Consider the following 25,402-nt stretch of genomic DNA (forward strand, 5'->3'; position numbering starts at 1 on the left):
GCCTTCGGTTAATTAGCTCAAGTATCTGATGGATAGATAGTCCCCAAATAGCACTCCATAAACTTCAACAGTTCTTGAATGTTCTTTACTGGGGAGCCTTCACAAAATAAGGATTTACTTAGTGGGCGGAAAGAGTGAAGAAGAGAGATTATAAAGAAAAATAAGCATCCTGGAAGCCCAGAGGCAGCTCCCAGGTCAACTGCTTCCCAGAGACCCATCCACTCCAGTTTTTTTTTTAATTTTTTAATGTTTTTATTTATTTTTGAGACAGAGACAGAGCATGAGCAGGGGAGGAGCAGAGAGAGAGAGGGAGACACAGAATCGAAGCAGGCTCCAGGCTCTGAGCTGTCAGCACAGAGCCTGATGAATCAACTCCTGGTTTTAAATGGATCAGCAAATGTTTGCTTCCACCATACTATATTATCTCAGACATATATTCCCTTTTTCTGGTCTTCAGTTTCCCTCTCTGTGAAGTGGATGGCTATATTCATTTTTCCATTTCTCCTTTTCTCACATGCCTCTTGGGAGGCCCTCAGTGGAACATATATTCAGATTTCTCAGGGAACTTCCATGTTTCCCATTGGGGACAGGAAAAATATTGATCCCAGTTGGCTTTTGTTACCATGTGGCACTTACATAGACATACAGAAGAGACAAGCAGACGACACTGAGAGAAACTCAAATGGGAACATGCATGTTTACTTGAAAACAAAAATTTAGACATACATATAACCCTCTCCCATTTACACACACAGAATCATACAAGTGCAGGTAAGAGTGAAGAGACAAGAAGAGACACAGGGGCAAACATTGACACAGCCATGCTAGAAACCAAACAGACCCACCCTTGCATATTCTTCGCATCATTTCCTACTGCAAGGTTGGATATCAAGCCAGCCTTGGCTTTAGGCATGCCACCAGCCCTGATCTTCACCAAACGTCATGACGGCCAGTCATGGAATACAAGGACACAAATGCACATTTATTAAGGTGCTGTGCCAGGTGGGGGGGACATTGAGAACAAGACAGTCCCTCCTGAGAGGGCTCACATCAAACAGTGACAAATCCATGTGAGAAATGCTGTAACAGAAGTGAGTGCAAGGAGCTTGGTCCATTTCTGTTCTCCTAAACTTCAGAAAGAAGGCAATTCTCCTCCACCCTTCACAGAATGAAATGCAGGCCCAGAGGTATCTGCTCAGCACAGGTGGGCTGTGACCCACGCTGTCTTCTGCCGACTCTCTGTGGGGACAGCTCTACTAGTTTCAGTCCTTGGGTCCTGCCCCTGAAGTCAGCTTCTCCCGCTTGCCCCTCAGGTACGTCTGGTGGTGGCAGTTAAGGAAAAGGCTGATGACACTGAGGCTGCAGAGGAGGACCACCATGTTGAATCCATCAGGGAAGGAGCACTCAGTGAAGTGGCTGTAGGAGGAGAGGGCAACGGTGGCAACTGACCCTGGGTGAAGGAAAGCATGAGAGAACATAAACAGGAGAGCAGTGAGCAGTGCTGAGGAACTGGAAGAACGTTACCCTTGACTCCTCTTGTCTTCACTTCCCTGTCTACCGGCAGGGGGATGGGTGAGGCATTGCCCCCATTTTCTCCCAATTTATGATCTTAAGAGTCTTCCTGATCCTTCTTCCAGTTCTGGCTCCCCATTTGCACCAATCCAGCCATGTCTTGTGAACATTGATGATGGACTCAATCAATCCTAGGTGGCCTGAGGAATACCTCAGGCTGCTACCACCAGCTGGCAATGGCACTCCCCAAACCACAAGGCACCCTCTGGTCACATGAAGGGTCATCAGTTATCCCAGGCTCTCAGGATATTAGTGCTTTGAGGTCATATAGCCCACCCCCCTTACTTCACGGATTAGACTGAGGTCTGAAGTGTGGAAGTCACTTGCTCCAGGTCCCACATCAGGTCAGTGACTTAGGGTTGGTTCTAGGATTGACAAGATGGTTACTGAGAACCTTACAACTTTAGAAACTAAGGAAGAACAGTGTTAAGAAGGGCTTGTTTGTGTTCAGATACCACATCACTGGTGCAACTAAGAATAGAACCCAGGACTCAGCCAAGACCCCTGGAGCTGATGGGTCTTTCTTACCTGCTGAAGGATGGTTAAATGTCACTTCCACCACAGGTAGAGCTGCACACAGGGCCCCAGACTGGCCAGTCCATAGTACAGGCATGTGGAGACGGGGACCAAAGCATTCAGCATCCTGACAAAGAAGGCTATAGGGTGGCGTGGGGAGATGAAGCGAAATAGTGGAGCTGGGCCTAGTGGTTTTTTTTTATTTCTCCCATCTTCCAATTGTCCAAGCTGCAGGGAGCATTTCTGCATACCTTACAGAAAAAGTCCTTGGGAAGGTCCTATCATGAGGAGGTCTGGCACGAGCTGTTTAAGGTCATCATGGTGGGTTGGGGCTGACAGGATGCCAAACGAGAGTGCTTATAACTCCCTCTGTACTGTCAAGGCAGATGGCTCTGAGAATCTCCCACAGTCCCCTGCCCAAGGGTGGTAGGAAGCTCTGAAGAAAAACAGAGATAAAATGGGAGCAGATGCCTGGTCTCATGGCCACAAAGAAGGGGAACCTTAGCACCAAACTGTTGTTTACAGGGATACACACCTCCCAAGCTCAGGACTCAGCCAGCAGACAGGGACCTGTCTCAGAAGGGCCTGGGGCAAGGTTGCCTGCAGCTGTGTCACTTACCTTGACCATGTGACACATATCTGACGCCAGCCCACTGTGTGAAGAACATGGCAGACATGCAGAAAGGTGATGTGCTCTGGCTTCTTTCGTAATATGAAGAAGACCTGGAGAGGAAGAAAAGATGGTGTCGATTCTCTACTCTTCTCCTGGGGCCTTAACTGCCAAAGACAGGGTGATTCTGCCTGTTTTGCTGAAGGGGAGACTAAAACTTGAGGGAAATAACACTTGTTAAACACCTATGTAGCATCTACTGTGTACCAGCTACTTTGCATGTTTAAGTTATTATATAAATATTCACAATAGTATGTGGTTTATATTTACCTCCATTTTACAGATGGGAAAACTGAGGCACAGAGAGGTTAAGTAACTTGCCCAAGGTTATTTGAACACGGTCTGGCTTCAGAGACTGGGCTCCTTCCAATATCCTTCCCAGGGCAATGGGAAGAGAACTCAGGTATTGAACACCCAGCCCAAGTCCCATAAGACAAATTCCCAAATGTTCTCTGCTCAGACTTCATTTTGGCAAGTTTTTGATTAGAAAGAGCCCCCTCCCTTTCAACTTCCTCCAAATTATGACCTCGCCCCATCCCACTCAATCCTACAAACTGTCTGGATTCACAAGTAGTGTTTTTTTCTCCTCATTAACACTTAAGAATGGCTCTTGCTGCATGATGATCCTTGCCACATAATATTAGGTTTTTAAATTTGTTATCTTTCCATTTTCATTTAGCCTAGAACCTTGTTGCTAATGGGGGAAAGTGCTTACTTTTATGCAGGTGCATGAATAAAGAGTGGGGGCCCATGAGAGCGTTTGGTGGTGGGAGGTGTTACATCAAGGAGGATCTTTCCTCTGCTAGGTAATGGGACCAAGGTTTTGCTCTGAGATCAGCCTCAGATGTGGCCACCTGGACAAACCCTGAGGACATCAACAAGGATGCTTGAGGGAAGCGTCCAAACAGAGCACCTTAAAACCCAACCCAGACCCGGCTAACAGAGATAACTCTGTTATCTCTGCCATATAAGTGTGTAAGAGCCAAAGGGACCTTGGTGTTTTCAGTATCAAACAATTTAATGGCCTTTGAAAAGCACCATCAACACATGTTCGCCATCTGCTGGGAATCAAGGGGAAGTTCAGTCAGACCACTGTCCTGCTGGTGGTGCAGCTGGCCCCAACAAGGCTGGCTTCAGCTCCAGTCCCCACTGTTCCTAGGTGCCCCCTGCTCCCACAGTGCTTACCTGTTTGCAGGAAGATGCCTGTGAGCACAGGGAAATGGGGAGAAGCTACTGAGAGTGTTAACAGAAGGACTCTCCAAAGGTGCTGTAGCCTGTAGCCATGTAATCTTAATGAGCATGAGGATTTCCAGGTCGTCTTGTCTGTTGAAACACAGATTCTTAATCAGTGTGCCTGGAGTGGGACATGAGATTCTGCATTTTCAACAGGTCCCCAGGTGATGCTGCTGCTGCTGGTCTGGGGACCACACTTTGAGTAGCAAGACTTCAGCCCATCACTCAGTATCTCTCAATTCAGCATCTAAATCACTATCTGGTGACTTGTCAAGACTCAGATTTTTTTCTACAAAGAAGTTTTTTTGTTCTGCTACAGTTGAACAAAGAACAGCTAAAAACAATGAAATACCTACCACTTAGCTACCACTCAGTGTGTGCCAGGCTCAGGGCTAAACACTTTCATACATATCCACTTCAATCTTCTTACAATTGTTGCCTTTTATAAAGTAGGTATTATTGATCCCATTTTATAGATTAAAAAAATTGTGGCCCATAAAAGGTAAGTAAGCCACCCATTGTAACACAGCAAGTGATTGGCAGAGCTGAGATTCAAACTGAGGTCTTCCAAAGCTGCATGGAACCAATGGATTCACTGCCTCCCATCATAAGTGACACCACCCCGATCAAGCTCCAGTTTTTACAAAGTGCATCCTATCAACACTCTTTCCAGGCCTAATGCTGCCATGTCTTGCCATCCCCTTATCTTTGTAACAATTTACAGACTGGCAGAAGTAGCTGTAGTTATCCAGAAGTGAGGTGGCTATGAACAGGGAGGAAGAAGAGAAAAGGAAAGCTTGCTCTACCATGGTGAGACCCACCTGGCTCAGGGCCTGTGAGGCTAAAACCTCCTCCAGTCAAGTTCTGGACACCATCGTCCCTCTCCAACCCTCAGTGATACTCAGTGAGTGATTGCTAGTCAGATCACCTCCATGGAGTGGCTAGAGCAGAGGCTGGGATGTGCATACATCTTGCTGGTCTCTCATTTTTTTTTTTTTAATGTGCACAACTATGGGCCACACAGCCACACTGAGCACTTACTATGTGTGAGACCCTAATCCAGGTGCTGGAGTGTTGGAGGGACACGAATCTTTATACACATCAACCCTGCCCCCAAGGAGCTCAAAGGCTCACCGAGATGTAGGAAACCTTGTAAGGTTGGGGCTGGAAGAAGAGTAGGAACCACGAGGTGTTCCAGAAGTTGGTAGAGGACTGGAGAATGAGGAGGGCCTGAGCATGCCAAGGAGAAGTGCAGGGTGCCTGGACCTCTCCTAACTGCCCTGAGGCCAGAAAGGGATCAGTGAGAATGCAGTGGAGGCTTCCACTGGGGGAGGAGCAGCCACAGAAGCAGAGAGAGAACAGAATTGGTTAATGAGGGGACTTAAAGGCTATTTTAAGGAGCTTGAACTTTATCATTTAGTATTCATTTGAAAATGACAGGTTGAATGGTACTATGCACTTCTCCATGCTCGCCACTGTTCTGAGCACTGAGACAAATCCTTACCTTGTGGGAGTTCACATTTGGGTCATATAGGCCAAGGGAGCTACCAAGGGCTTCTGAGCAAGAAGTCGATGTGGACATGGCAGATTTTCAAAGGATTATGGTGGAAGCAGAGCAATTTGTTGCCACAATTAAATGACAAGCTCTCTGGGGTATGTCTTGTGTTTCACAAAGTATCTGTATCTTCCGCAAGGTACCAGACATTATGCTGGGCCTGACTTTTAAAAGAGAAGTGAGAAGTAGCCAAAGTATGGAAAAAGCCCAAATGTCCATCGACTGATGAATGGATAAAGAAGATGTGGTATATACATACAATGGAATACTACTTGGCGATGAAAAAGAATGAAATCTTGCCATTTGCGGCAATGTGGATGGAACTAGAATGTATTATACTAAGTGAAATAAGTCAGTCATAGAAAGACAAATATATGATTTCACTTGTATGTGGAATTTGAGAAACACAACAGATGAACAAAGGGGAAGGGAAGGAAAAATCAGATGACAAAAGAGAAGCAGGCAAACAATAAGGTACTCTTAAATACAGAGAACAAACTGGGGGGGTGCTAATGGGGAGGTGAGTGGGATAATGGGCTAAATGGGTGATGGACATTAAGGAGGGCACTTGTTGGGATGAGCACTGAGTGTTGTATGTAAGTGATGAATCACTGGGTTCTACTTCTAAAACAAAAACTGCACTGTATGTTAACTAACGTTAATTTAAATTACAAAAATAAAAATAAAAATGGGGAGGAGTGACCCTGCCTTTGAAGCACTTGCCCTTCAGAGTGAGACCAACAAATCGTTTAACAGGCCCTTAGGGTAGGAGAGGGGAGACTGATTTGTAGAGTTGGCCAGTTCCTATGGTGTAAATGCTCCCACCATGGCTGGTTTTGAGCTACCAGGAAGTCACTGAACATAGAGCTAGGGAGACATACACATGAGCAGTGCTGCCCAGCTGGTAGACCTGCCCCTGGTCCACCATGGAGATTAGAGGTGGAAACCCAAAGAAGGAAACAAATGACCTGGACTTGGAGAGCCAAGGAAGGCTTCAGGAGAAGCCTGAGTCTACAGAATATGTAGGAATTTGTCAGGGTCAGGTAACAGCCAAGGCCTGGAGCCCACGGAGCAAGGCTGTGGGCCTGGGGAGCGGTGTGGCTTTGGAGGAGGCAGGTGGCATGCAGGCTGCCCAGGCAGTAGAAGGAGGCGAGGTGGGAATGTAAGGCTGAGCTGAGAGGACTGTGGGAGGCTTCTATAACCATCGAAAGGGTTGCCTTACCCCTGCTGCTGGGAAGCCTTCATAGGGTCAGCAGTTCCTTTTGGTGCGTAGGTGTCTGGGATGATCATTCTGTCAGCAGTGCAGAGGGTGGCCTGGAGGTGAACATTAATAAGGAATGGAGACCAGTGGATAGAGGAGGGAAGGTGAGAGGTGTGGCTGTCAGGACCTGCTTCTTCAGGCTGGACCGCTTGCATCATCTCCTCCCAGCTGGTGCACTGAGGCAGAGGGGCTGGGGGTGAAGGGGCAAGCTCTGTGGCCAGAGAGGCTTACCACCTGCTACATTACCTGGCCCCTTTGTATCTTGAGGCAGTGCTGGTATGAGGACTGATGAGCAGGTCCTTGGAAAGCACTTAGAGCAGTGCCTCACTGTAATAATCGCAGTAAAATGCCAGTGATGACGACCACTTTCTCTAGAAAGCTCTTCCTGACACCCCAAATGGGTCTCTGCGCCTCCTCCCCATCCCTAGCACATACTTCCTGTTGTGAATTGTAATCACCCATTTCCACAAATGACTCTCCACCTAGAGCGGAAACTGCAGGGGTGAGGGGTGCCTTCTCCAGCAGCGGCTCTGCAGGTTCTTGCACAGCCAGGCACCCAATTCATGCCCAGTGCACACATGCTGACCAATGATTTGCTGACAGCAAGGTGTCTGGAAGGGACCCTGCGTTTGGAGCTTGGAACACTAGGCAGAGAATAACAGAGCCTAGGCAGAAACAGGAGGCAGTGGGGGGTTCTTTTAGGTGTGCATGGGGGGTAATACATTCTATCTTGCTTGCTGCTGACATCTATTTTTCCATTTAAAGAAAAGGTAAATGGGATTTGGTGATGGGATTTGTGTCTCTATAGGGAAGGCAGGGTCACCAAAGATGGAACAGAACCCCAGCTCCTATATGTGTCCCCTCCAAAGCTTTTCAGCTTTATGCATAGGAAGATCATGGTCTTTGGGCACCCCAGAAAGGAGAAGACCCTAGAACTCTGCAGGGCCCCACCGGGCTTACCTCATAGAATATGTACCCTGAGAAGGCCACCAGGCCTGGGCTATAGGCGGCGAGGGATCCTGCAAACCTCAGACACTCCCATCCAGACATGAAGCAAGGACTTGCCACCACCAAAAGATAGAAGACAGAAAGAAGAATGACAGGGAGTGGCAAGTGTACGAGGAGCCAGGAATCCATCCTTGGGTCTAGAAAAGCAAAGGGTCAGGGAGACAGCTGAACTGGCCACCATGCCCACTTCCCTGAGCACTCCCTTCAGCCAGTTCCCAAGGTCTTGGTCATTACTATGTCTTGTCCCTTAAGATGTCTGACATCAGGATGGGCTGAATAAACAAGCAAAAGTTCCCATTAAATGACACCATCTCCTACCTCCATTTTCAAAGGCCCAGATGTATTTATTCCAGAGTTTCTTCAAGGTACTGGCCATTGCGAGCACCTGTAAGTGAAAGCAGGGTTTGTTTCTTGTCCAAATCACCCCTCCCCCCATTCACTATCTCCGTCCCTCATCGCATGGCCAGCTGAGGTTCTACAAGTTTCCTCAGCAGTCCCCACATGACCACTGAGTTTGGGCCTCCCCTGTCCCTGCCTTTGGGCGTTGTATGACTACCAACCATGCACTTTTAGAGAGACCCCATTGGTCATACTTCCCTCCAATCCTCACACTCTTTGCTCCTCTACCAGTTCTCTCCAGCTTCTGCAGTGCCCCCCGTCCCCCAGATTTCAGTCCTGAGGGAAAGGGGTGTGGATATTGTGCACTGAACAAGGGGAGGACCAGAGAAAGCTCTGCTGTTTCCTCTTTTCTGCTCTATGCTTCCTACTCTTTCTGAGGGTTCCTGGCTTTACCTGCCCTTCACTGAGCTCAGCCACACCCAGTCCCTCCAGGGCTTAACTTACTCCTGTGGCGTCTGGGCTCCTTTGGTCAGTGATTGATGCTGCTTTGGCTGCTCATGGTGTTGAGGTTGGTGGTGGGTCTAAGTGACAGGTCCTCAGGGCTCCAGGGTGTAGGGTGTGACCGACGGGCAGCCCCACCTTCAGAAGCTCTCTACTTCTGTGCTCTGTGGATGACCCCAGCCCCAGCCCTTACACACACACTCACACTCATACACTTGCTGAGAACTGGAAACTGAGGCTGACGTCCATGCCATGGCTGGGTACCCTGACATTGTCATAGCCTCAGGGAGAAAGAGAGCAAGAGGCAGCTCAGTTAGGAGGAGGGAACTAAGAGGGCAAAGGACAGAGGTTGTGGCTTGGAGAGGGTGGGTCAAAGCTTACAGATAGATGGACAGTGCCCACATGGATGCAGACTGTCAGCCCACTGGTCCCCTTACCATCCCCATGACCTGTGCCCTGAACTCTTTATATTTAGCACAGGCAATCCTCTCGGGGAAGAAGGTGTGCATGGGGACATTGTACCTCTGCCAGCATTGGCCATCCCTTCTCAGCTCAAGTTCAAGTTTTCTTCCTCCCTCTGTCCCTTTTTCCCACATGGGTAAGGATTAAGTGTATACCTTTCTTAGCCTGCTCTCCTCTCACCAGTAGGCTGAAGGAGCACCAGGGAATGGGGATTATCTCAACCTGTGCCTGCAAGAAGCAATTAGGTACATCCTTTCCTCCCTTGATAAGATATGGGGAAAGAACCAAATTTAGAAGCCCGATCACTGAACAAGGGGCCAGCAGCCCATACCCCAAGGCCCACCACAGAATGATCCGAGGGAAGCTCTAGAACTAGGCTTTTTAGAACATATAGCCTCAGTTTCTCCTCCAGCAAGATAGTACACAGTGGTCTTGCAAAGGCTTGTGAAAAATCAGGTCTATGTAAACCCTGGATTATCCATGCTCAGAGCCTAGAGGATTAAGGGACTTGAAGAACTAGAGAAAGTAATGGATAATCCCCACCAGAAGGATTTGGTTTAGAGATGTGGCTGGCCACACATGCTCAGCTGTATTCATGTACATTCGCAGGAGCTGCTGCAGACCCTCACACTGCCCCTGCCCTTCCCTCTGCTTGGGGATGTTTCCTAGCTGGGTCCTAGACAGAGGACAAGTCCTTCTTGGTCATGCGTCACATGGCATTTCCTATAGAATCAAGTCAAAATGTGCATCCATCAGGTCTCCTCACCCTCCCTGACACACCCACACCCGTTTTCACTTCTCTGATGCGGCCATGCTTTCTCCTCCACCTCCATCTTCCCTCTTTATGGCAGGTACCTTCTCTGCCACAGACGTCCCTATCCACCCACCCCTTGCCCACAACAGGCACTGTCTCTACCATGGAGGTTAGCTTGTGAGTTTGGTGGTTCAGAGTAAATGGTAAGTCCCCTGTGGGAAATAACCCCCTACTGCATGGGAACCCTAGAGGTGATGTCAGGAAGGTGGAAACATGGGGCCAAGAAGGTGGAAACAGCTATTGTGGAGGCTGTTGTCATGTGAAGGTTGTGGCCATCCCTCTGCTGTAGCTCTCACCTTGTGTCTTCATAATATCAACCCCTTACACATGAATCTCCTTATAATCTTTGGGGGAGACCCCTGGAAAATCTCCTACATAGGGCCTGAGATGTCCTGACACCACCTAGGAAGCAGATGGCATCAAGAGAACAGAACTATAGATTTTAGGCAAGACACACTATAGTCTAGTGCCTTTTTTGAGCTCAGCACAAATCTGCTGTGAGGAAGGAGTCCTCTCTCTATCCTTTTTCCCCCTCTCTCTGGGAGGAGCTTGCACAAGATTTTATTGGAGTAGAAGGGTACCACTGCTTTTTACAAAACATTGAAAATGGCCACTTTAGATCATGGGGATTTTACCCCCAGCTCCAGCTGGATAATTTGGGCTGCAATACTTTGTTGCTTGTGCTGACAGGAGTGCTGGCATCCTCCCACCCACCCCCACCTCCTGTGAGGGGTGCCCCCAGAAGCAGTCATGGAATCTTTTCTTTCTCTACTTCAAGGATAGTATCAAGGCACCACACTCTGACCCTACACACCATCCATATCAGGACCCCCAATGACACCTTCTCACGATCCAAAGCAGGAAGCTCTGTGACTCACAGGGCCAAATTTCAGCCACAAAAGAGAGATTCCCAGGTGCTGATCTTACCTCTGACTTTATTATATTCTGTTTTATTATATTATATGCTCCTCTCACATAATTTAGCTTATCTGTTTCATTAATGCTGTTGTAAGTTGCCACAACCTTTTTAGAGAAGAATGCAGGAGGCGATCAGAATAAATGACTAGGCATGCAACCAGGTTTTGAGCATCTATTACACACTGCTGTGGGTTTGGTGGCCAGAGTTACACCAGCACTCCTCCACCACATAGCCTCCACTACCCGGTTTACCAAGGTGAGAGGCTGGTTCTGCTAACTTCACAAAAGCCCCAAAAAGGCATGCAATACACTCCTAGCTGAGCTACATTTCTCCATCACAACTTGGATAAACTAGTTCCAAACCTGAGGGCCTCGCTCCTAAACAGAATATTCCTGAAGACAAGAGAAGGGGAAATGTGTGTGTGTGTGTGTGTGTGTGTGTGTGTGTGTGTGTTTGTGCACACACATACTCCTGTGCCCACACAGGTGTATTGAACATCATGTGAGCCAACTAACTTTATTTCTGTGTATATTTGCCTTGACCAGCAACCATGGGGTTGCCCCAACCATACCCATGTCTCTCTCCCTTTCTTTCTACTGCTCTCTTCTCTTGCAAAGCAGCCAGCATGAGCAGTCCAGGAAGGCTGGAGAGTGCAGTCCTGGGAACAGGGGCAGGGAAAGGAGTGGAAGCCCCAAACCACAGGCAGACTGGGGAGGAGGGAAGAAAGGTATATTGTGGGCATCACCTGAGGAGGTGGTTTAGGATGCCCATGTCCACCAGCCAGCTGAGCATCTCCCTGGACCTCAGGGAATCTGACATGTCACCACAGTCCTTCAGTGCATCCCTTCCCCACATGCTGACAAGAAGCAGCCCCAGGCTTTGCAGGTCAAAATTGACAGAGTTGTGCTCTGGCCTGGTTTCTCACTTTGCTCCTAGGTGTTTCCAACTCTGATATTTGTGGGGTGGGGGTCCAGGCAGCAGGCTGCACCCATGGCTTCTGGCAGCCTCCACTCCGCAGTCAAGCTTGAGCTGAGAATGCCCATTGTAGGAACCGCTCACAGGTGCCTTGGCAGGGCATTCCTGCCAGCCTCACAGATGCAGTAATGGGTCCTCGTACAATTTGGGCTAGTACTGACAAGGATAACTAAATCATCATTTCATTAACAACAGGGTTTGGCAGAAAATTGTGCACAAGGCAATTATCAGTCATGAGCATTCCGGGAAGGAGTGTGGTAGGCTTATTTTCAACAGAGCTTCCAGGAGACATATGAGACAAGGTAGAAACCATCACTGGGTGTTCCCCTCCCTCAGAATGAGCTGCTTTTGTAAGCCTGTGGCTTTATGGCTTTATGGTCAGAGCTGGAGAGAGTGAGAGTTCAGGTTTTCTCCTTGAACATAGATTTCTTGGGTGACCTTGGCCTTTCTCCCCTCTCTTGTAGAACAATCTCCAAATTCCATCATGCCCATTTCTGCCTCACTGCAAATCAGATCTTCATGGTCCACCCACCACAGACATCATCCTAAACCACTGATTTTGTCATGTTAACAGCCTCCTCAGGAATCGGAAAAAGTTACTCACTGTCTATCAGTTTCAAGTTCAGTTCAGTTCATTTTTAGTAATAAAATCCTCCCTGAGCACATCAACTGATGAGCAGATAAGTAAAATGTGGTAGGCATGTCCACATGACAGAATATTATTCAGCCATAAAAATGAATGAAGTATTCATTCAGTCTATAACATGGGCGAACCCTGAAAACATTCACTGAATGAAAGAAGCCAGTCACAAAAGCCCGCATTTTGTATGATTCCATTTATATGAAATGTCCGAAATAGGCCATTTCTCTGCAGAGACAGAAAGTAGATTAGTGGCTGCCAGTGGCTGGGGGGCAGAAGAAGGGAGGAAATTGAGGGTAACCACTGGTGGGTATGAAGTTGCTTTCAGGGTGATAAAATGTTCTGGAATTCGATAGTGATGGTGGTCATGTAACTCTGAATATACTAAAAACTGCCAAATTGTGCATTATTAAAAGGGTGAATTTTACAGCATTTGAATTCAAAAATAAATTTAAAAATCTCCCCTGAACCCAAGGCATGGGGTCAGCTAGGTCAAGCGCTGGCTTGTAGGGTCAGGGACAGTGTGCAGTGGCACAGTCCCTGGGACAAACAAACAGACACCATGATGTTTACACGTCATGTTCCCTTCAGAGGATTCTTTGGGAGACCCCATTCACAAAGTTGGTGCCTGGTGTGGCTTAGGATTACAAAGAAAGCATGCGTTATTTCTAACGTTTCTCTTATTGGGTAGATAGAAAATTAGCTCAAAATTCTGAAATCCCCTTCTCCCCCAACCTATTCTAATTTGCAGAGCAAGTTTTTGGGGTATCCTAAGGTGTTGTGATGTGGAACAACAAACTTCTTCTTTGACCATCTCCAGGGAGCTATTTGTTTATTTACTACCAGAACTCATCCCCTTATCTTCAAATCCTGCCCTCCTACCTAATTAATCACTCGTCCAGAATTAAGATTTTCTTAAGCATAGATTCCTATGTTCAACTTTGTCAATTTTACAAAGGCATATAAATGTTATTTGACTGTTTCTGAAACTACTACTATGGTTATGCTTTCAGAGAATGTCGGATGAAAGAATGAAGGGACCATAGGAGGACATTAGGAATTTTTGCTTTGAGCTATACAAGGAAGAGACATTTATAAGGAATAAAACCTACCTTGTGACTCTTGTGAACAGGATAATGTGGGACTGTAGGTGTCATTTTATCTTCTTTTTTTTAAGTTTATTTATTTATTTCGAGATGGAAAGAGAGCGAGCAAGGAGCGACAGAGAAAAGGAGATAGAGAGAATCCCTGACTTGGGGCTTGAACCCACAAACCATAAGATCATGACCTGAGCTGAAATCCAAATACTTATCTGATTGGGCCACCCAGACCTCCTTGTACAGGTAATTTTAGATCTCTTTGCTAAATAATTGGTCATGTCTCTTCACAGTCCCTCCCTGGGTGCCTTTCTAATTCTGCTTTCTCCACCTGGAAAAAGGGGGAAACACGCACTGGCCTAGAATTCTTGCAGGATATTATTCCCTTATTCCATAACTGACTTTACACTACTGAGAAATAGCTTTGATTGTTATTTTCTTCTTCCCCCTCTTTATTTTATTTATTCCTGTTTCATTTTAGTTGGCCATACTAAATTGGAGAGGGAGGGATAATAAACCCAATAAACCCAATTTTAGTATTTATGAGCCTTTTTCAAGACCAAGCTGGGGAAGGAAGGAGTTCAACCTCATGGAACAGAGTTGAAGACTGTCTGTGGATCCAGGGTCCCTGAAGTGTAGAAGGAACAAGGGCAGTGGTTAGGAGGGAAGTCAGGCTGGACAAACGGGACCCTGGGTTCTGGCCCCAGCTTTGCCTCTCAACTACCCAACGGTCCTGAGATCACTTTTTTGGGTCTTAGTGTCCTTTCCTGTGAAGTGAAGAAGTGTCTAGAGCAGGTGATCTGGTTGGCATCAGGTCATTTCACTAAAGTAACATTGTCTACTCCATCCCTACCAAACAAGAAGCCAGCTTTTCAGACTCACTGACAATGGTAAGACAAAGCATTTGCTGCCAGTGACTGTGTTCCAGTGCACTGTCTATGGTTACTTCTGAGATGTGTTAGCTAAACCTGGGTAGGTGAGATCTCTCATCTTCACTGAGTTCCCCTCTTTGAAAAAATCCAGTCCCAGCTGCTTTGGTGTGTTGCCATGACATAGATATGCTGACACATAGAGGGCAGGTGGATGAGGCATGGGTACCGAGACAGGTAGATGTGGCTCGGGGTGCCCAGGGCCAGGTCAGATTGTCGGGGAGAAATCTGAAGACACATGTCCACAAGGGTCTGTGTCAAGGATGCATGGAAGAGTGATGTCTCGGGATCCTTGTGAGCAGGGGCTGTGTCTGTATCTTCTTGCTATGGCTAATGCTAGGGCTGGACTGTGATGAGAAGTTCTGCCCCTTGGTACTGCTGCTGGAGGACAGCCCGGGGCATCCACTCAGAAAAGTTCTGGCACTACCTCATCACATGTGTTATAAACACCCCCACTGTGCTAGAGATTCAGCTTTTGCACAGAGAGCCTAAAGAAACACTCACATATATGCTGAGGTTGTCCCCAGAGGTGATCTTTGTAGGGTGGGAGCTGACACACTCCAGGAGTCCCCCACTGGGCAGGAGAGAGGAGGGCACTGGGTGAGTGCACACCAAAAAACAGCCAACTAGAAAAATATGGAGCCACACGGATGGACCTAAAAACCATGGTACTAAGGGAAAACATAAAAAGCAAAAATAGATTTATAATACAGTCCTGGCTGTGTAAATTAAACATAACATATATGCCAACAAAAGAGAAATACACAGCTTGGAAGAATGTGTACAAATGAAAGGATACACATTAGGTGCCTTAGAATGAAAAGCATAAATACATACATACATACATACAAAAATAAGTAAAACAAGACAAGGGCGGGTTAATGACCTGAGGAGTATGATTAACCCACACCTCTACACCAGAGATAAAAACAGGAAAAAAAAACCCACTAAGACTTGACAGCTGGAAATTATTTTTTGGAGCTTGTGTCTAGAGCCTGGTGACCTTAAAATTTGATGTGTTTGCTGTCACAGAACCTTAGTGCCATTTATGTCCTAGTCCTCCAATGCCACCATTCTCTCCCTGGTGACAAACAGGAAAGGAGAAATGAATAAGGAAGTTTATGGAGTTCTCAGTGTGCAGACAACCTCTTTTCTGAGGTGGCTCCACTCAGAGAAATGAAGGAGTGACTCCTCCAGGCTCATCTTTTTATTTCCTGACACACCAGGTTGCGGAAACTTTGAACTTCCCAATTAATAGTCATTCCTGGGAAAGACAGCAGCAACAAAATGCACCTTGATTCCCAAAACTACTGAAGACACAGCCCCACTGCTTTAGGAAGGGCTCCTCACATCATCATTGAGACTGTTATGTGAGTGGCACCCAATGGACATGACACTCGGTACTCATGTCCTGTGTGGCTCCTTCCCATGCTGCCCTTGAGCGTGGCCTTGGGACTTCCTCTGGTCAGTGCAATGCAATCAGAGTTTTGATAAGGACTTGTGCCTTGGGGCTCAGCCTCTTGTAAAGCTCTAGTAGCCCTGAGCCGCCACAGAAGAGGGCCAGGTACCCGCTGGAGGCATGATGAAGAGACAGATGCCTGATCAGGTCCTCTCTTTCCCCCTGCTGGTCCAGCTGACCCAGCAGAAGTGCCACACATGCATGTGAAAAAGCCACTTTGGACCTCCCAGCCCTAACAGCAGTCATGTTAAGTGGAAAGTCTGCCTAGTTGAGCCCAATCAACCCACAGAAATCACAAGAAGTAATGACACACTGTTGTGTTAAGCCACTAAGTTTTGGTGTGGTTTGTTACACAGCAGCGGGTAACTGAAATACTGGCACACAGTGAAACTGATAAAATTGTATCAAATTAATTTTCATGAATTTATTTCCTTTTTTTAAATTATAAAGCAAATATATTAATTATTTACTCCTTCCAAATGCCAGGTGAAAGGCACTCCAGCATTCATAGCCACAGGGCAGGTGGCTGTCACAGTGCCCCCCCACCCATAACCAGAGAGCTGAAGGGACTGTATGCTCTCATCCAGCACTGGCTCATTAGCTCCTAGCATATTGCTGGAAGGTAACAGGCCAAGCTGGGGGGTTAAATGAGGAGTCCAAGGTCACACAGCTAGTAAGTGGAGGCACCAAGATTCAGATACATCCCGACTAACTCTGTTCGATGGTCTTTCTATTATATTGTGTCATTTAATTGCTGGTACCATTTTTTTAAAGGAACAGAAATGAGAAATCCTGGCATGAATCAGGTGCCTGGCTGCTGATTTCTTGACTCTGAGGCAAGGGGAGGGCTGAGAAGCACCTCCACCCATGCCCAGAAACAGCATACTCACTAGAATGAAAACTATGAGCATGTAGACTTGCCTGTCTTGATCACTGTTAACATCCCTACCTAGAACCACCCTCCTCCCCACCCATAGTAGATACTCTGTAGATATTTGTTGAAGCAATGAACAAAGGAATGGGTGTGTGGAACCCCAAATCTGTATGACCCGCACATGTTGGGCTAGTCTGGACTTGTGCTGCCTGGTACTGCTGAATCTCCGGGGGACCACACACACCATACAGTACCTCAGCCGTGGTGCTGCTCATGCCTTTCCCTTTATCACCACTAGAGGGCAGGTGCGTGCCTGGCTTCAGCCAGTCAGTTCTGCAGGCTCCAAAGGCACCTTTGGCTTCCCCAAAGAACAGAATACTAAATGGATCTGCCAAGATACATCTAACTCAGAGATCACTGCAGATGTACCAAGTAGACAAAGGCATATATCGCAAGTCTTGTGGCCTCACTCTAGGTGAGGGGTGAAACTCAGCCCAGCCTCCCTTCTGCTGCCTCTGCAGTGGGGATCCTCAAACTAAGGATTCTGAGTCCCTTCTGTGTTCTCATCCCAGGCATTTTCACCTTGGAGTCACCTTCCTGCACCCCACTCTCCAGAGTGAAGGCAAATATTTCCAGCTGGAAAATTGCTGATAAGCAGAAGCAGGTCTGAGGAGTTGAGGAAGGAGGAAGATCTTAATGTGTGTCCATGGGTGTGTTTGGGGTAAAGGCTGATCAGGGCCAGGTTGTCCTGGGTGCTTGTTAACAGCCCTCATCTGAACTGATCCTCAAGTCACTTTGGAGAGGTGGGTATTATTATGCAGATGAAGAGACTGAGGGTCAGAGTGGTTAGTTTGCTCTAAGTCACATGGCTGGCATATGACTGAGCTGGAACTCAAACACAGGGTGATCTGGCTTCAAAGTTTCTGCTGTTCCCCCCAACAAGACCACCAATCATGAGGTGACCAGGACTTTGGAGAAGGCAGTATAGAGAATACAGTGGAAATCCAGGGCAGATAAACACATGTAAAGAGCTTCACCAACTATCAAACATTCCTCACCTCACTTAGCCCTCACAAGTCTACAAAGGTTGCATGGCTTAATCTCCATTGCTGTGGTGAGGAGGAAGGCAGGGTGAGGTGAAGCATCTGCCCAGCACTGACCACGCATGGGCGTTCTGCCTCAGGGGCCGTCTGGGCAGAGTCGGCAGCTAGCGGATTTCATTACTTGAGGCTGAGAAATGAGGGAATGCACCTCCATCCATCTCCTGATTCCTGGCAGTGGGGACTGGGGGCTTCTGGTAGCCTCTATTTGCTCATCTATAAAGTGGGTGGCAGTGACCTGCACTCCCCTTCAGCCAGCTCTCTGTGAGGCAAACTAGTCTGCTCTGCCCGGACCTCAAGTGGAAAGGCTGAAGACGGAAAGAAATCAAGAGTGCAAACTTACAAATTATGTTGACTCTGCTCCTCCTTTTCAAAGGTTTTATAAGGACTAACACAAGTTTCTAAAAAAAAAAAAATTTAATGTTTATTATATTTTTGAGAAAGAGCGAGAGACAGCATGAGAGGGGGAGGAGCAGAGAGAGAGACAGAGACAGAGACAGAGAATCCTAAACAGGCTCCAGGCTCCAGGCTCCGATCCATCAGCATAGAGCCTGATGTGGGGCTCGAAATCACGAATCGCAAGATCACAACCTGAGCCGAAGTCAGCACTCAACTGACTGAGCCATCCAGGCGTCCCACTAACACAAGTTTCTATGGGACAAATCCTAGGTCTTTTTCTTTTGTCTTTTCTCCTCAATGCTTCACCCATTTTGATTCAAGGGAACAGGAGCTAACTGGGCTGGGGAGAATCCCACAACAGGCACCACAAGGGTAGGGGATAGGGGGCAGCAAAAGCTTCTGGGCATCCAAGGGACAAAGCACTGTCAGCAGGCTCCAGGTCCTAACAAGGCTTGTGTCAAGTACAGGTCCTACACTCGTTAGTTCCCGCCCTTTCTCACTGCCTGTAATGCTAGCAGCCAGGCTTGTGTTCCCAGGAGACACAGTGAGGCTGGGGCTCACACTGGGCCCGGCCCAGTCACAGCACCGCTGGGTCCTCCCACCCACTGAGTGACAGCACCTCTCTCCCCGAGAAGACAGCACCCCAGGTTCCTTACCTGCAGTGTCGGCTCAGAACCTGGCTCAAGCCAACATAACTGCATCTCCTTCTCCTGCCGCAATTGTAGGAAACATTTTGCAGGCGTATGCTCCTTTTCCCCAGCTGTGAGCGGGGCACAGCACTCTTCTCCTTAACTAACTGGGGCAGAGAAGGGAGAGGAGGCAGCACCTATGTGTTTGGTCGTACACTGTTATCGTCATCGGAAGGGCAGGAGCACATGGGGAACCTACCTCCTGCCCGCATATCATTCCAGAGATAAACCGGGGCCTGCTGCTGTGCACAAATTCATTTTAAGAATGGGGAAGCACCTAGCACATAACAGGTGATCCGTGAATGTTGGCTGGAGGTATGTGGCTCATTTTTTACAAAGCAGTTGTCGGAAACGCGGACCGGACTTGCTCCGGAATGTAGCAATGCTGGGATCTTCCTCCTCTTGCCTCTTCAAGGGGAGCCAGAGGTCTCTCTGCCCCTGGTAGAGGCGGAGACAGCCTCCCCTGCTGATGGGAAGAGAGGGAGAATGCACAGGCAGCCTTAGCTGCGGCCCTCTCTGCCTGTGGGAGTCCCTACACCAGGGTAGCAGCTCGCCCCACCTCTGCCCTCAGACACCGTGGTCACAGAATGGCTCTGTGTCTTCCCTCTGGGTAGCGGGGCAAGGTGACCCTTTCAAGTCTCTTTCAGTCTGTGAATTCTGTAGCCAGTTGGAGAGCACAGTAGTCTCCTAGAGGGGCTGCCAGGGAGAGGAAAGAGGAGCCTAGGGACAGGTAAAAGCAGCTCAGCCTCCTGAGCACCCCCAGGACACCCCCAGTCCTAAAACAGTGCAGAGGGCTAAGGGGTACAGGCCTAATGGCTTGCGTCCTCACCAGAGAGGTGAAGGGTGTGTGCAGGGCAGAGCCTCCAGACAGAGCACATGCCAGTGGTGCCCTTGCCCTTGCGCTGGGCCTCCAGGTGGTGGAGTGCAAGCTGCTGCAGGGGTGTCGGTGCCAATACTGCCACCTGGGGGCCAGGATCCAGGGAAGAGCATGTTTTCCTGGGCCACCTGAGTTGCATAGAGCTGGGGGCAGCATACCAGCCCCACGCAATCCTCACCCCCCATTCAGAGACACGAGGACCTGCATGTAAACCAGCCAACCTCACAGTCGAACTGGCTCGGCCTCAGCCACAGACGTCGTGACCATCACTCACAGACCAGGGCAACCAATTAGCCTGGGACCCAAGCAGACCTCATCTATGGGACGGGAAACTCCTGTGTGCAGATCTGCTCTAGTAACTTGCTGGTACTTGGCACGGGTGTGCAATCTGTCCACCGAGGAGCTCACCTACCACAGGCAGCCAATTTGGAAGTTTGAGACTCACTGGAATGAGATAAACACCTTTTGAGGGAGGCCAAGGGAAGAATGACAGGCTATTTTAGTTATTAAAAACAAAGGAATTCTCATCCGCAGGGGTTTCTTGGACTAGCCGTTCATGGTAAGCACCACCCAGGGCTCATTCTCTCTTCTCTCTGTCTCAATGTGTGGACTCATAATTCTAGAATGGGCTGGATGAGACCTCAGCTAAGTCCCTCATATCCAATACATGCCCACAGAGGGTGGGCGTCATGCCCAAGGTCACATAGCCACTCATGGTCAAGGGGATACCGGGACCCAGTCCTGTTGAATCCAGACACACCATTCTGGTTTATCTGATTTGTTAGTTTTTTCTCTTTCTCTGTATCTCTCCTGCCACTCACATTTCCCAGTCTCCACTGGAATGATCCTTCCTCTGCCTTTCAGAAAGCCTGAGAAAGGAAAGATATCCAAAAGCAGGCAAATAAAAAGATGGGAAGGGGAATCAAATGAACATTTTACATGAGAAAACGTGTGGCTTCATTTCAGATCACAAGTCACAGACAGGTGGAAACCATATTTTCTCTGTGACCCATGCTGCAGTGATCAAGCCTACCACCAAAGCTAGGGTGAAGACCACCAGGCCATCAGTCCATTGTTCCTGCATCACCTGTGTGCACAGGTAGGCAGATGTGAGATACAAGGCTGGGGGGAGGGGCACCCACTGTTCTTCCCCAGACAAAGATGTAAGCAGACGGTTTGAGGAAATTAAAGAAAAGCATGAGCTGGGCCCCCATAGCATTTCATTAAACTCCATTTCACATCAGGCTTTAGCAGGATGAGGTCCTAGAAGTGAAGACAACTGTCTAAAGTCACATATTTTAGTTGCTGTCCTAGGACGGGAACTCGGCTTTCCAGACACCTTCCTGTGGAACAATCACTATAGTTTAAGTATGGTTTAGCCCAGCGTCTTTCAATGGCAAATAATAAGTAAAGACCTATAGAAGGCTATGAAAGCAATTTGATGGTCTACACAACTTTTAAAATAAAATTAGACTACAATGGAAAGGAATAGAATAGAATAGAATAGAATAGAATAGAATAGAATAGAAGGCACCGGGGTAGCTCTGTCAGTTAAACTTCTAACTCTTGGTTTCAGTTCAGGTCATGATCTCATGGTTTGTGTGTTTGAGACACACATCCATCTTTGTGCTGACAGTGCAGAGCTTGCTCAGGATTCTCTCTTTCTCCCTCTCTCTCTGCCCCTCCCCTACCCATGTTTTCTCTCTCAAAATATAAATAAATAAATAAATAAATAAATAAATAAATAAACAAATAAATAAATAAATAAATATGATAGAGTCAGAAGGCAGTAAGAGTAAGTGTTGTTTCCCCAAACATTTTTCTCATATTCATGCGTGTGCGGATAGACACATATGTACAGATATATATGTATATGTGTATGTGTGTATTCGTGGCATCATGACAAAATATTTTTCCTGCTATGGGTTGTCATCAAAGGAAGCTTGAAAGTCACTAGCTTAGCTTAGAGGTAAAGTATAAAGTACTGGTTTAAATCATGGTTCTAATACCCCTATTATTGGGCTTTTACACAATTGTTTTCATCTTCGTGAACTTTGGTTTCCTCACCTGTAAATTGAGAGTAGTGATAGACTTACAGGATTGAGACAATTAATTGAAATTATCCACACAAGATGTTAAGCATGGTACCTGGCACAAAGTAAGGGTTAAGTATTAAATATCCCTGTGATATTTTATGCATCTACTACAAGGACTCATATTCTAAGGGTGCCAAAGAGCCATAGCAGTCAAGCCAAGCAGAAAGCACGCTGTGGAGGGTAACAGAGTGACACTAAGGGAGGGCACCTGTCCAACTATGAGACCCCATACCCGAACCCCTCCATTTGCTATTCAATCATGCATGGGTAAGCATTGTCTAATTCCTGCAAGACGCGTATGTATTTATAAGGCTCATCTTTACCTTTGCAGGAGGATGGGCAGTTTGGTGTCTCTTGAATAAGGATGGGGCAGAAAGAGGGGAGAGGGAGTCCTGAAGACAAATTCTGCCTCCTTCATAATTCCACAGGGGGCCAAAGCCACTGTCTTCCTAACTCAGCTCTTTCCTCCTAGAGCAGGTAGAGGGACCAGAGAAATTCACCGCCTTCAGAGATCCTCAGGAGAGAGCCGAAGGGCAATGAAACAATGCAGCTGTTGCTACTCTTTGGTGTTTATTTGTTTGCTGTTCATGAATAAACTTCTCTTGACCCTCTGAGGAAGGATGGGTTTGGGTGGGAAGGACGCAGAGCTTCTTGGAATCTTTTGCTTCCAAGGAGTGAGTGGGTTTTTATATTTAGCAGATGACTCACCTTCAAGCCCATTAGTCACAGCCTCCCAGCTCCGATCTGGCAGGCTGGATGCTGGGGATCTCAGTGGGATGAGATCAGACAGGAGATTGGGAGACAGAGCAAAAGAGCTCAGGGAGCTAAGAGTTGAGAAGACCAGTATGAGAGCCAGAGAGATTAAGGCCGAAGCAGAAGGCCCAGGAAGTACAGCCGACTCATGCCCAGCCAAGAGGTTCCAGGGTGGCAGGACCCTCTGGCCCAGACTTGCTGCAAACACCCAGCCACCAAGGAGGGAGAGAAGAGGGGGGCAGGGCCCAAAGCACCTGTCTTTGAGGCCATGCCTGTGGCCTGGCTTACATGTCCAGGAGCCCTCCAAGTGGTCCCTCTGGGCCACACAGGAAGCTTGCCAGCCAGGGCCCCATCTATGGGCCGGCTATGGTAGTGACAGATGGCTGGAACAGTGGTTTTCACAGGGTGTCACCAGACCATGCCCAGACCAGAAGTTTGAGCAGGACAGTGAAGGAGGACTCTGAGAAAGACACTCTGTCATGAGAGGGGAAGGAACAGAGGTGGCAAAAGCATCTCAAGTGTGGTCACCAGATCCCCCTTTTCCGGGGTCAGAAGGCCCTGGGACCTTGAGAACAGGCCCCGACCCAGGCCTCCTCCACCCGACTCCCACTGAGCGGGTCCAGAGTGTCCACTTTTAACAGGCCCTGGTGCTTTGTATGTACATTAAGGCTCTAAAACTCTGGTTTGGAGCCAAGCTCAGCATCCCAGTCCCCTGATCCTGATTCACTATGGGATAAAGGCATGTTGATATTCTTCTCTGTGTCTCAGTTTACCATTCAAAACATAAGAAGCTTACTTAAATGATTGCTTTAAAATTAAAAGAAAAAAAACATGCAGGAAAGGAGTATAAAGTTGGTTTGTTGTTTTTCTTCTCCATGAGAAATCTGAATACTTCTTAACTAGAACTGGGTCAGGCCACAGGGGAGGAAAACTACACCTGGCTGCATCCCACAGCTCCAGAAATGGCAAAGATCATCTTGAAGCAAACTCCAAGGGGCTGGTGCCCTATGGAGGAGGGCAGCTGGTTCCGGACTTGAAGGCTGGGATGTGGAGCCACCACTCCTCTGTCCATCTTGGCCCACAGGCCCAGCTACTTGGGGCCCATGGTTTCCACCAAAGGAAAAAGGTGCTTCCTTCTGCAAGGTTAGAGGACTTTCTCTGCTGTTAAACCTCTGTCATGACAAGTAAGACAATGTCCCTGGGGCCCTGGGTTGAAGTGAAAGCATCTGGGAGAGCAGGTAGGGAGGGAAGGGAGAGGTATGGAGCCCGCCTGCTGAGTGGGGTGTCATGTCCGCTTTTCTTTCTCCCCAGCACCCTTGAGGTGGGTGGCCTCACCCTTATGAAGGACAGGAGACTGGGCTGAGAGTGAAATGGGCTGCCATGTTCCAGTGACAACACTGTCAGGACTTGTATTTGGGTCCAGACCCCATTATTTTTTTTTTCCACTTCTCTAAATTGCTGCCTCACTTTGTCACCAAGATCCCTGGGTCACTTAACAGACCTGCCAGTTTCTTGACAATATAGTCAGGGCATCCCTTTTCCCCTCATGCCATCCTCTCCCCATCCTCTCTCTTCTACCCAGTGTGGCCTGAATTTTACAAAGGCTCCTCTTGGTTCTCAATATGGCAATCTCCACCCCTTTATTCTTGAGCTATTTCTTCCATTCTAGTAATATTGTCTTTTTCAAGACCACATAAAGCTCATGTTCAAAGACCCCCAGGCCCCCATCCTTTTTTTACTGTCCCATTGCCCACCCTGGGCTACTACACCCATGGCACTTTGTGCATTGGCATCCATTTCTCTGGTGCTTAGTAGAGGGCTCTTTCTGACAACTAGGCTCTCAGTGGGCCAGGATTGTCTTTCCATTTTTCTGCCTTCCCTCATTTAAAGCTTCATACCTAGAAACATAGACCTTGTTGACAGGTAGAATAGCCATGAAAAGGAGCTTTGGGGAAGTGCCTTAGCATAGGCCTGCATGTCCCACCTTGAAACACAGGCCATCTCTGTCTCTGGCCTGCCTCCTTCCCTGAAAATTTTTTCTGCCTCTGCTCTCCATGGAGGTGCCTCAGTTGAGCAGCTTGCTGGGCCAGACTGAGCCCTGGGCTGGCAGCCACAGGAAGAGGTTCCAGTAGGAACAGAAAAGGACAGTCCTGTCCTCAGCAAGTATGCACAGTACCTTCTCTCTCTCTCTCTCTCTTCCCACCAACCAGACTAGAAACTCCTTGAGGACAGGGCTATAGCTTCCTTTGTATGATATGTCTGACCAGCTTCAATGAGATAAGTAAATAACCATGAGGCAAATGGGACAGATGATGGGAGGGGTGCTACAGGAGTCCTCTGGGAGCCTGTCTCACATTGCTGATCTCTGGCCTCTATAATTCTATCTAAAAAATGGTGAAAATAGCATCTCTGACACACAACCAGTTGGTAGGGTTAAACAAGACAGTGACTAGGAAAGTATTTAACAATGTGTTGTCTCATAAAATGGCACTTCATGAACTAAGTTAATTATGCTAGTGTAAGCAAGCATGTGAAAAGAAATGAAATTTGGGTAAGGGGCGCACTAAAAGTAACAACTGCCTACTGTATGCTGGTCACCATACTAGATGCTTTGCCCATGGCATCTTCTAATGTTCCTAGCGACTCTACTTTGCAGATGAAGAA

The 25,402-nt window shown here is 47.8% G+C and overlaps 1 protein-coding gene across 6 annotated transcripts; it reads right to left on the reverse strand.

Annotated features, from left to right (window-relative positions):
- Positions 1–673: 673 nt before the first annotated feature.
- Positions 674–22,242, reverse strand: LOC109276187 (uncharacterized). 6 transcript variants are annotated; one of them, XM_019464783.2, is made up of 7 exons: positions 18,980–22,242; positions 8,134–8,936; positions 7,768–7,952; positions 6,769–6,860; positions 3,944–4,081; positions 2,708–2,811; positions 674–1,450 (listed from the first exon to the last, which is right to left on the reverse strand). In XM_019464783.2, the coding sequence occupies exons 2-7, from the start codon at positions 8,249–8,251 to the stop codon at positions 1,263–1,265; spliced, it is 825 nt and encodes a 274-aa protein (XP_019320328.1). In that variant the 5' UTR covers positions 8,252–8,936; positions 18,980–22,242; the 3' UTR covers positions 674–1,262. The 6 variants fall into 6 exon arrangements, 4 of the variants coding, with proteins under 4 accessions (XP_019320328.1, XP_019320330.1, XP_019320327.1 ...); XM_019464785.2 differs by lacking the exon at positions 18,980–22,242 and having other exon boundaries at positions 8,134–8,200; positions 8,659–18,969; XR_002084521.2 differs by lacking the exon at positions 18,980–22,242 and adding an exon at positions 2,340–2,524 and having other exon boundaries at positions 1,346–1,450; positions 8,134–18,969.
- Between the last annotated feature and the right edge of the window lie 3,160 nt (positions 22,243–25,402).

The sequence above is a fragment of the Panthera pardus genome, unplaced genomic scaffold, assembly GCF_024362965.1.
Source record: "Panthera pardus isolate Hobbes unplaced genomic scaffold, ASM2436296v1 HiC_scaffold_6, whole genome shotgun sequence".
NCBI classification, from domain to species: domain Eukaryota; kingdom Metazoa; phylum Chordata; class Mammalia; order Carnivora; family Felidae; genus Panthera; species Panthera pardus.